The sequence below is a fragment of the Corvus cornix genome, chromosome 8, assembly GCF_000738735.6.
Source record: "Corvus cornix cornix isolate S_Up_H32 chromosome 8, ASM73873v5, whole genome shotgun sequence".
In the NCBI taxonomy this organism is placed as follows: domain Eukaryota; kingdom Metazoa; phylum Chordata; class Aves; order Passeriformes; family Corvidae; genus Corvus; species Corvus cornix.
In genome coordinates this window covers 21,784,518-21,797,312 of record NC_046338.1, presented here as the reverse complement: position 1 = coordinate 21,797,312, position 12,795 = coordinate 21,784,518, and the positions used below count along the sequence as shown (strand labels likewise).

General features: G+C 37.7%; 1 protein-coding gene across 4 annotated transcripts in view; it reads left to right on the top strand.

Annotated features, from left to right (window-relative positions):
- Positions 1 to 12,795, top strand: part of NR5A2 (nuclear receptor subfamily 5 group A member 2) — a 90,957-nt gene that overhangs the window by 58,049 nt on the left and 20,113 nt on the right. For all 4 annotated transcript variants that reach the window (XM_010409266.4, XM_039556162.1, XM_039556163.1 and 1 more), the window contains one exon: positions 2,221 to 2,368. In XM_010409266.4, coding sequence (XP_010407568.2) covers positions 2,221 to 2,368 — 148 coding nt within the window. The remainder of the gene's footprint in view (positions 1 to 2,220; positions 2,369 to 12,795) is intronic.

Genomic DNA, 12,795 nt, shown 5'->3' with positions numbered 1-12,795 from the left:
TTGAAAGATGGATTGGCTGGGGTTTCCAAAGATCAGATCCTAGTTTTGTCACAGATTTCTTCAGCCCTGAGTAAGCAACTTAATTTCACTACTTCAAGTTTCCCCAGGTGTGAGAGAGAGCAATAAAACCTGCCTCACAGGATGCTTCAGCATAATCCATTGATTTAATTGAAACATGAGCTCAACTCTAACTGCTCCAATGCTGCAAAGTGTTGTTATTCTTAACCTCCATACAAAAAGTGTAACTTCATGTTTTTTGTGCAGCTGTGTCCAGACAGTTTCTTGGGAGCAACAAGAGTATGTATAAATGAAATCTCGTAATAAGAGTCAGTAACTTATTGATTGTATTAAGGTCATTACTAGAAAAGTGCATTTTAGTTTCTTTTAGTCATCTTTCTATCTTTCCTTGCTGAAATTTTGTCAGGTTAAAAGTATTTCAAGGGGTTTTTTTCTTGTTTTACTGCTGTTTATACTTGAGCAAAATCAATTCAATAGTTTTAAAATAAAAAAAAATCAAAATACATGTTCCTTAGCATTTTTTTTTTCTTTAAATCCCAGATTTCAAGGAATAAGGGCCTGGAAAAACAGAATTTTGCAGTATTGGTGTGTTTCCTGTGGTGATACCTGTCCATTCTTTATTAACTACTTAATTATGGGAAACCTTAGAGATGAGCTAAGAGCACTGATACCATTAAACAAATCACCTACCCAAAGTAAGCACTTACCATTGTGCTTAGCCTTGATTTACAGCCAGACTTCACTTAGATGAAGCATGATTAGCAATTTTCCTGTCGTTCTGGAACTCCTAAAAGAGAAAGGTCTTGGCAATATTAGAGCACCCAGGCAAGAAAAGGCATTTTAAAAATGTGTCACTGACCCATTTAGGTCTCAGCCAGTTGGCCAGGAGTGGTCCTTGAGGGGAGCAAGCAGCACACCAGGCCATTTCCATGGGACAGTGGCACTTGCAGGGGATGTGGGGCACTCTGGTGAAAAAGTGGGCTGAGCATTTCAGCTGAGGCTGTTGCTCAGGTCACCGCAGTTCTGATACAGCAGTTCCACCCTGCTCCATGCCAAGCCATTGCCCTGCCCTGGAGCCAGCCCACCCCAGCCCCTCCCTTCACCTTCCCATCACGGCGTTCCCGCAGGCTGTGGTACCCTTCTCCGCTGGTCACTATCCCGTGACAAAGCGGGCACACCTTCAGAGGGGCAGGGGCTGGCACAGCCACCTGCATGGAAACAACCCCGCAATGGGACTGGCATCAGCCAGAACAGCTTCAGCATGCTGGGCTTGGGGAGGGTGCCTGAGGTTCAAGGACTGCCCAAGGATGAGTCAGAAGTAACAGGCTTTAAGTATCCTGTGCTTGTGGCTATTCCCTTTTTAATAAGTCTGTTAAGTGCAGCTCTCCGTTGGATCTCTGTATGCAAGGAAAGGTCCGAGGCAGGTCAGCCTGCCCCGAGAACAAGGGGCAGCATGACAAGGGCAGCAGGCTGCAGAGCAGCCCCGCTGGTTTCCCTCCCCAGGGGAAGGAGCTCTGTGTGCTGCAGTCACTGCTGGGGACAATGCGAGGGCAGCTGGGCTGCCACACACCTGCCACCCCTCCTTCCCCTGCAGGCCAGCCCTTGCCAGAACAAGTGAGTTCCAAGCAGCTCCAACAAATACAGGGATTTTGTGTAGCTGAGGAGAACAGAAACCACCCAAACAATACCTCTGTTTCCTGTGGGAATACACCGACATTTCTGGGCTTGAATAGATGTTTCTGGCCAAGTTATGGACACAGGACTGTTTCCCATGAATATTGTGGTGTGCCTCTGGAGCAATACAGTCAGGGTAGGCACGAAGCTCACTCCATCAGTCGTTCTTTGCAGGATCATATGATTACAATGAGAACAGGAGACACCAAATGAATAAAACAGACTGAGATGTGGACAGCTACCAGTGTCATAAGCAGCTCTCATATTTAAAGCTTCTTTAAAAAGCTAATACAGACAAACCAGCACTCACAGTGATGTCACGTACCATTAAGATATATGGTTTAATGTTATTTTCAATATATACCATTGGGTTAAAATTGGTTTATATATAAAATCATCTTGACTTGGTAACATCATTAAATTGAGAATCATTTCTATATCCAGGAGTATCCTGGTTGTATATTATTGTTTGAAACATCCTAAAGTGTGGGGGTGACAACCAGATAGGAATACAATTCTCTTTTACAGGTGGATTATTCCGTAATAGCATCCCAAGCTGGAGCCACCCTCAACAATCTTATGAGCCATGCACAAGACCTGGTAGCAAAGCTTCGTTCCCTGCAGTTTGACCTACGAGAATTTGTCTGTCTCAAATTCCTGGTGCTGTTTAGTTTAGGTAGGTACATGCTAATCTTCATAATTATTGTTTTTTCTAAAACCACTGAAAATATTATGCTTTTCTTCAATTTTCTTGAAACACATGATTTTGAAATATGTTTAAAGAGATTCACAGTAATCTGAGAATAATTTTTAATTATCAGTTGCGGGGAAATTATGTATAAGGATTAAAAGTGCATTTCAATGGAAATGACTCCTAAAACCTATGGAATTTAATGCAGTATTATAAACCTTCTGTATTTTGGTATGTGATTACTGAATTTTCCAGAACGGGAATAAAATTCTATTAGACATCCTAGAGAACAGTGGAAAGTACAGATTGCCATGTTCTTCTATGATATTGAATACAGTATGTAAAGCAGATGGAGAGGGGATATGGTTGAAATTTCCCTCTTATTGAAAGGCATCTGTGGTAAGTATAAACAATCTTCTTTGCATATGATGGCTGTCACATTGTAACTCATAAATCAGGAATGTATCTCATAGTTTTTAAAAAGTGAAAGGAACTCCTAAAGGGCAAATTAATGATAATAGCTTTAGGACAGATCTGGCTAGGAAATAACCTTTAAAGGGAAGATTGTGTAGTACTAGTGGAGAGGACAGAATGGGAAAGATACCTATGCAAGACAAATTAGTTAAACCAGTGCCCTCCAATAAGTCAGTCAAGAAAAATCACTGGTGCCAAGAATAAAAAAGATCTTAGGGAGATGGATTCCTATTGACTTCATGGGAAGAGATTTTTTCTGCCTGTCCTCTGTTTCAGGTTTGCACTTTGTTGTAAAGCTGGTCTAAATGAACTTTGCCCAAGTGAATTTTTTTTTTGGCAGACAGTTGAAAGGAGAGACTTAGAAACATAAATAAGGTCAGACCCAGCCATACCCCCATAGCAAAACCTCGTGTTTTACTGAAAAGGTGTTTTTGTCTATAAAGAGGGTGAACAGATGAGCCAAGGACAACAATGAAATAGGTATCAGCAGTGGTGACATTTAGTATTGCTTTCCTTTAATTTTCAGTTTTTAAAAAAATCTGTAGAGCAATAAAATTCTAAAAATAAATTATTGTAATACAGTTGCAAGTATACTAAAAGTGACAGTTTTGATCACACTGTAGACCTCAATTACTTAAATATGTCCCTCCTAGGTGTTATGGAATTTGAACCTGCTTGAGAAAATTTTAGATAAAGGTCCCTTTAAATGCAGGGAACATAAAAGACCAATACTTCAGAGGTACAGGACACAGAACATGCAGAAGATATAAAAGAATTATTTTACAAATTAGAATGATGCTAACAGAATTGATCGTTCTGAGGTATGTCCGTTTTGAACCTCAGGAAGAGATGATGGATTTCCTTGGTACCTATTAACACTTTGTTTTCAGGGCTTCATTGCTTGAACATCTTAGATTCAGAGGAGCAAAAGCAAACCATCTGTTGCAGAAATTATGTTTTATGAATTAATCTGATGGATAACAAGAATTCATATTTCCTAATTCCTAATAAGTAGGTTTTTCAGTCATTATACAGTGGCACAAATAGAGCCTGTAGCTTTCTTCTGATAAAATATTTAGAGAATTCAGGTCAGTTCAGAAACATTTTAAATTAGCTGAATAAGTGAAGTACATTCAGAAAATTCTCCCATTTAGGTGGCTTTTTATTTAATGATTTTCATCAGCTGTTCTAGTACTTTGCACTGATTTAGGAATCATTCTCTAGCTCTTCTAACTCTGCCAGGTACTGTGCTCACCTTCTTGGCAGGAATAATCTGCCAGTGTGTACCAAGCCAGGTTACCCAGTTTTTCTCTCATTTATGCTACTATAAAAAGAGCTGATTTTGTTGCTAATAGGAACATCACTCGCATATAAAAGTGATGTAGCTAAGACAGGTTCGACACCTTTGAAATCGATTAGTTCATTATTTAGCCTACTGCAGAACTCCATTTGCTAATAGTCAGATCTAGATGTTACTCTGCAAAGAGTAAAATGTAAACATGTTACCACTTGACCCACAGGACAGAGGCAAATATTTAACAAGAATGATGACAAGATTGAAATGAAAAACACAGACACCCTTTCCAGCTAAGCACTTAAGTTTGTGCCCAAAAGAATGAATGAATCATGTAGCTGAAATTAATAAGACACCTCACAGCCTAAGAGCAAGTCAGGTTTAGAAGACGTTGAAGTGTCTAACGATGCTGGTAGGCATTGAGCAGGGCTGTCAGAAATAGCTAAGCATCAAATTCTACATAAATAACTGGGAGCAATATTGTACCTAAGTACCTAGGTGCATTTTGCACATATCTACATCTCAGGCATCTCAGCAGAAAACTGGTCTTAATGCCAATAATACATTGCTTAATAAAAAAAAAAATATTTCAAAAATCTCAGCTGTTGACAACCTGGCCCTGTAATGTTTAATGGAATAAAAAGTGCTTCAAGGTACACCCTTTTTACATTTCTGAGGATATTCGTATGAGTGTTAACCAAACCAACAAAACCTTTTACTATTGTTCTTTAGTCCAGTGCTTGATTAAAAAACAGATGTCTAATATAAAGCCTCTCAAAGGTAATATGAAGTCAATAATCCACAGAATTAATTTATTGAGAAGAAGCTGTTTGTTTTTTTATAGCTGTATAGATATGAGACTGCCTTGTAAAGCTGTTTGTTATTCATGGCTGTATTGTCCTGTCTGTCTCTCCACAAGACATCCATCTCCTTTAGGGCAAAGAACTTGGTCTCTGCCTTTTTTCCTAACATTTCAGAAGTGATTATCTTAGTAAACTAACAGTAAAACCATAATCAAAACCCAAAGCACTTAGGATAATTTTTCAAAATAGAATTAAATCACACCAGTTTTGCTTGCTAGATCTTAAATGAAAGAGGTAATTGTTTGTTATCTACTCATAAGGAGTTCCTTAGGGTTTATACAGGAAAATTCTTTTGATTTTTGGCAGCATTAAAGATGCTGCTGAGGCTTAGCCAGATGCATATTAACTGTGGCTGTTGTGGCTGGCAGTGCACAACTCCTCCTGCAGTCAAACTGCACAGCCCCAGCTCAGTGAGTGGGACCCCAGGCACAGCAGCTCGGCTCCTTTCTCCAGGGGCCACCTGCTCCGTCTGGTACCCTCTGAGCAGCACTGCCAACTACATTATGGTACAGTTGACTCAGCAATTATTCAATAAGTCAGAATAGTTTGGTAAATACTCTCTTGAGTGTGATGTCTCGTTAGCTATAGAATAGTTATATATGGAGAGTTACATAATTTTTCAATTCCCTCTCTCAGTTGTAAAAAGCAAATGTTTTTACAGGTAGGTAGTTCTTACCTCTCTGTAAACAAAAGTCTTTCATTGCAGTTATCCTTGCCAACCCTTCTTTGACTGATATTTACAATATATTTGCAAACCCCAAAACATGTCTGTTTTCTGGGGCATCATTTCTCTGATTTCACATATAGAGATATTCTTCTCTTAATACCACCTAAGGGAGGGAAGATAATCAATATGTCAAACCACAATTTAACTCAGGTATGTCAGCCAATTTTTTTTCCAATCTAAAGATAGGTAGATAAAAAAACCCCAGTAGCTCAAGAGATATGTGAGTATGGATTTCTTGGCTTCTCAGTTGCATTTGACAGGTTTCCTCCAACGAAGAACCAACACGGATACAATAACGCAGCAACTGTAATCACACAGTTGATGGAAAGTTAGTGGCCAGGCACAAATTGCAAAAATGGGAAAGAATAAAGAAATCTTTGACTGACTTGAGTGTTAAACCTACTTTCAACACTGCTCCATGAACTCATGTCCAACACATGGAATGAGAACATCTGAGAAAGATGCTGATCACACAGTTCTGTAACTGTTTATCAGATTTACCACCAAATATAATAAACATCTCTAGCTTTCTAAAAGTTGGCTAGATTGAGGGTAATGTGAATTCTTTACCCTAATCCCAGAGTAAAAATACACCTAATTTTTCTATAGCATGTAACCAGTACAGCCCACAGTACACATCATCAAAAAGCAGGCCAAAAACTAAATACAAATGATTTTTCTTTAATAACTGCTGGCTTGAATCAAGATACATTACATATAGAAAAAGCAACTGTGTCAGTTTATCAACCTCTGAATTTTCATTACCACATTTGACATTAGTTTGGAAACTCCCTTCTCTTGTTGTCATAGATCAGAATTAGAAATAAAACAAAACCGAACAACAAACTCCTCCACAATGGCTGTTGAATTTTCTAATTCTGGAGCTGAAATAGGCTCAGATTATCCACTGGGAGATGCAATTTTGACCTCATTAAAGCCAGGAAAAATTTCCCATTGTTTTTACTGAAGTCAAAATTTGCTTCCTATCACAGAACAAAGTTCAGATCATATTTGCAGCAATTACATTTGATAAATGACTAAATTTAAATTATGCTTGAAGAACTAAATGAGTGCCTTAAATGGGATATTTACTGTCATCTTCATTTTACCATCCAGTAGCTTTACAAAACAGTCACTTAACCTGAAATCAGCCTTTGTTTTCTCTTTATGAAAACTTCCCATTTGTCCTGCTAGTTTTTATTATGTGAACTCAGCAAGGATGATTTTTCAAACTCCCATCAGAGCAGTTTGTAAAGTGAAATGCCAATAGGAAAAAGTTAGACATCATTTGAGCCATGTCCAGGCACTTGTCGAGCTCTGGAGTTAAATGCTGGACTAGGCAGCAGCTGACTGGTTCTGCTCCCTTATCACTGTCAGGACACAGATAAATGTACTTCATTTGAGAAATGAAGGTTTTATCAATGGACAAATAATTGCAGAGCCACTATTGATCTCACATCCCACTTGACATGAAACAAGAGAGTCCAGTAAAAATAATAAACATTTAATTGTGGTGGACATCAAACAATGGGCTCTTGTTTAAGCGACAGAAAAAAACCCTAACAAAAAGAACTCAGTTTTTGAACAAACCACTGTCTTATTTAAGCAGAAAATTCAGCATAAATCCATCTAGATCTGCAACACTGTTCTCATTTCTGTTAAAATGAGAGGAATATTTGCAAGTTAAGAGGAATATTAGAAAATTAATCTTTCCTTGCTTTTAGTCTTGCTTTAGCTGAAACGGGAGGAAGTATTTGAAGTCCTAGGCCCCACCATTTGCACATATGGAAAAGAAATGAGCCTCTTAAGATCCTAATGCAGATGAAACAGGCTGAAATTCAGCATATTCAAGGCAGACTCTACCCCCAGCACTCACAAGACTGGAAGGAGTTTCCTTCAAACATGCACTTGGAGCAGAGCACAAAGCCTGCCTGTGCTCCACTTCACCTGGTGTCAGTAACTCACATCACTGCACTTACACAACAATCTGCAGCTGAAAAAAAAAGCTATTGCACTTTTTAGTGTACTTCATGTAACATCATAGTTCTAGTCATTATTCTATTAGATTTACAGACCAGCAGAATCTCTGCCTCAGGGAACTTGCAACCTAAATACACAGAAAAGATTTAAAAATGCAGCAGCAAACTATGGTGAAACACAAGGCTGTAAATACTTTCACTTCTATAGCTTTTGCTGAGGGTTTAATGAGGGATATCATGTATGCAGATAGAAAAATAAGACTATAAGCATCAACTGGAGGTAATATAACAGGGAACGTTGACTAAACTTTTGTAGTAATTATAATAGCACACAAACAAATATAATATCAGAATGAACTGAAGGAATTAGTGAGGCAGGAGGTTTTATCACACCAAAAGGAAAATGGGAAAGAAGACCAGAAAATTAGACAAGAGCCAATTTATGCAGGATTATAGATAACTAAGTGTACTACAGATACAAAGACATTACCTAGGAAATTTTGCATGTAGATTTTGATTGCAGATAAAGATGAAGTAGGTGCTGTGGGTTTGAAGTGAGAAGTATTACATGACACTTTTCCTTGGCAAGTCAACGCAAGCCACTAATGGAGAACTTATCCAGGCATGGACTTGTCATTACAAATGTGTCCACTTCTCACTCACAGGAACAAACAGTAGTTAGGGTTTAATGCCATCTTCAAAGTGGTCACTCTCACTGTTTTTACTTTGGTGACTTTGTAAATATACAACTATTTTTATAGGTGGTTTAATATATGCTTTATTTATAACACACGTGTATAGTTGGGCTGTTATTATGAGGTGGTGTTATTAAACCCATTGGCAGTTTTCTTAGATTGATCCATTCTGTTACCCAAGGATACCTGTACAATTGCACCAGATAAACACCAGTAAAGCAGCAGTTGAGGGGTTCTGTACAGCAGTCTGGCATGGCTTTCAGGCTTCCCCACCTTACATCTGAATTTAGAAAAATACTTACTGCAAACTTGTCAGATTCAGGCTGTCTCAACCCTAATGTCCAACTAGAGAATGCACTGGAGGCTAACACTGCCAAAGAAACACCTCCTAAACTTTATGTAATCATTTGGAATTCAGGAAGGATCGATTAGTATTCAAGAGATGTGACTGCTCAATATTTATACCAGAGAGACTTGGCAGAAGCAAATAAAGGTACATAAAGCTGATGCTTGTCTTAATTAAGTGCAGTATAATAGGTGTTGGGGATATTTTTCTTAGTGACGAGAGCAGTTTAGCAATGACCAGATATAACTCATTCTGAAGTTCAGAGTTTAAAACTAATCAATATGTATTTATAACAAGGAAGGAACTAAATATAATTTATTATTAGCTGACAGCTGACTAATAGATAAAATCAAGATTTATTTAAGTACCTTTTTTCACATACTAATTTCTGACAAAAAAAAAATGCTCCCTTGGATCCTTGATTGGTTTTTTGCAGTATTTCAAATAGACTTTTTGAAATTACTTTCTCATCTGCAGAGTGCCTGGGAGTGCACCCAAAGAATGGAGAATGAGACATCTAGCTAGGATGATCCTTTCACTGTGACAAACTTATCAATAGGAAATTTCTTAATTTTCTGATGAGGAATCCTTAACAGCAGGTGACATTTTTAAATGCTCATTTAAAGTATACAATCCCCATATGTGCTGATGAACAGGTGTCGACTGGCAGATAATGTGGAGGGATCACAGGCACAGTCCCAGCACACCCAGTCCAGGCTTCCCTCAGATGTCACAACAAAAAGTTTTGCAAGGGAATATGAAGAAGGTGGATAAATAGATCTGGCACATTAAGAGTGAGAGGCAGAAAGGAGAAAGTGGAAAAGGACTTGGTCTGGAAAGGTGGTGGATGGGAAATGGAGATGGCATTCTGGGAAAGTCCAGGGCAGGAGACAACCTTGTGACACTGAATGACTGATGATAGGTAAGGCAAGGACTGGCACAAGGCTTGGAAGTGAATGTAGCAGGGCAAAGGAAAACTGCCAAGACAGGGAAGCAATGAGATAGGAAGAGTACCTTGGCAGCACCATTTGCTGAGGCCAAAGCATGAAATGCTGTGGCCCCTGAGATGTGATATGCTGAAGCAACATGGTATTTGTTAAAAATTTAATCAACTAAACACCGTCCCCTGTGCACATCCCATGGAAGTCAGGGGGAACACATTGCAGAATTAGCTCTGTAATATCAGTTTGGGATAAACTACATTAGAAATAACACTAATTTAAAGGTGAGGATCACTGTCTTTTGGAAGATCTCATCTCTGAATATAATGAAAGCTCTGCTTCTTTAAATCTGAAGTCAAGACGATGTTTCTCTAAATTATTACGATAGAGCTCAGTCAAAAGTTACAGACTTGATGCCCAAGTGCTTGATGGAAACTTATGGCTTGCATTCAGCAGAAGACTGAAAGAGGCAACAATAATTATAGGGGTCCTTTCTTGTCCCTAAATTGTCAAGAAGTTGAAATTTATCATGCCTTCTAATTTCAAATTTTACAAGTATTTCTGCATTTGAAAAATCCAAATTTGATAACTTTTAATGTGAACAGTTACCAGCAGTTTTTTATAGCCCCTCACTGCTCTGTGTTCCATATTGCCTTGGGAACTAGGGATCCATTTCTTACTAGAGATGATGAGGGCCAGCAGAACAGTTAAACAGCCAGTCTGCTCCTGGAACATTTAACTCTTCTCAGGATCTCAAGCGAGGCAGCCAGGCTACTGCACTCTGCCACTAGAAGAGCTATTCCACATTTCTACTCTAACCCTCTGGGAAAGTAAAGCAAATGAATATGAACAAAACCTCATTTCAGAATAATCTCATGAGGGATGTTCTCCTTTCATGGATGCAGCATTGCTCAACAGAGAAATCAACCCTTTTGTCTCCAATTCTGCTTCTCATTCCATTACTTTGAAGTCACTAAAATGATATCTCAACTATGCAATCTGGTAAACAAAAACAATAGTTATCTATCTTTGTAAATAGTGGTGAAATCCAGAGTATTAAAGATACTATGTAGAGGCAGATGGGAACAACATTGTTTGAAATCCCTACAGATTTCATAACAAACACAGTTTTTAAAGGAATCTGATTTAAAATATCTTGATTGAATTTTGAGAAAATTTGATCCTTTCCTTTATAAATCACTTAGCACGAAAGTAGTTCCTTGCTGTATTTTCAGGGCCTAAAACTTTGCAAAAAAATTTGACAATTCATCATTTGAAGGACTATTTTAGAAGTGCATTTAGCACATGCAGGAAAAAGTGGATTTTCTTTTGCCCTGGCTTTTATTTCATTATGGAGAAACAAAACAAAAAACATATTCATTTCGCTTAGCTGTCAAAACCCATAGCAAAGCCAACCAATTAAAAGTCAGTCCTTAAATGTCTTATAGATGCTAAATGATATATGGAGTGATGACTTTGATAAACAATGTTTTGCTCCTGAGAACACTTTTTCAGTGAGCTGACAGGTTTTGTGTCCATCCTCCTATGCAGGTTGCACACACGTGCAAGCAGTATGAAAGAACGTAGGACAGTGTCTATCTTACAGGTATCTGTCTTAATGAAATCTACAATCAGTTGGGTTTGGGGGAAAAAGCACGTAATGTAAAAGGAATAAAATACAAATGCTGAGGTTATGAGGAACAATTCAGAATTAAACCAATATTTTTTAACAAATAAAATTTTAATCATTCATCTCAGCCCTTTGTGTAGGACTAGTGAATGATAAAATTCTTTCAGGAATCCCAGAGAAAGCCTTCTGTTTCAAGGCTGATTGAGTTTTTTGAATAAACTACACTAAATTATAGAGGAAAGTTAATAATTGCTGTTGATTTGTCCTGATTTTATTTCATTAAATGCAATGAATGCTGCAAATTCATACCTCATGTAACTGTTGAGTACAATGGCATTATTTGAGGCATGAATTTGATTCAATCTGATCATTACTTGGTTATGTTGTCTGACAGCTGCAAGCCATGGAAATAAGATTAACCATCTTCAGCAAGTACTTTTTCTTTTCATGTCATTTTATTCTAAAATGCATATTTAACAAGGTTTTGAAATAACAACAGGATTAGATGCTTGAGAGAAAATTAGGTCATATATTTGTTAGACACAAATCTTGCAAGTAATTAGAAACATGGGTATCAAGCAATATTTGTATTCTGTACTGTTGCCTTTGTGTGGAGACTGGGGATTTCAGAATAACCCAATCAGTGTGCTCTGCACTTTTCCCCTAATATGTTTGTAAGCTACTAGGAAGGCTGGCTTTTAAACACCTCCTGTAAGGGGGAAAAATTACCTGCACATAACCCACATTTATAGATGTCTCTACTTTTGGAATACTTTTACAAGTTCTTAACATTTTTACATGTGTAAGTTGCAAGCTGAATGTATTATATAGGTAACAAAGGAAATACAGTATTATATAGAATCTTTTTAGCTGCTGTTGGCAGAAATCTTTAACATCAGTGACTACTTTTGTTAGTCAAGTACCCAGCATAACTTAGGAATACATGGTTATATATTAAAATACAGTGAAGTGAATGAATATCCTAAATCTCGGAGCCACTAATACTACCCTGTAGTCTTAATTTTAACATATTCTTAAATGTTTCACTGAATGAAGAACTTGATAAAGGAGTATAATGACTAAATTAACTTTGCAGTAACAGATAACTTACTAAATACTTTAAAAACCAGAATATATAGACTGAAAACTGCCTCATGTATTTCTAGTGAAAAAAACACATTGCAGATGCTCTTACTTGAAAGTTTATATATGGGTAAGTGTTGGCCATTTACTGGAGATGCACTGTAGACTATGGCAATTTTCCTTCTCTCTCTTACCTGTTTGCTGCTTGTGCAAGATTGAACATTGAAAGAGAAACAAAAGCAATGGCTGTCTCTGAGGGAATTAAAATAGAGAGGTGAAATTCTGTAAAGGAACAAAGAAAAGAAATCACAGGTGATAAAAAGGATCCGCAAGAGTAATGAGAGAAGAGTGGCATAGAAGAGGATATCTGCACAGATCAG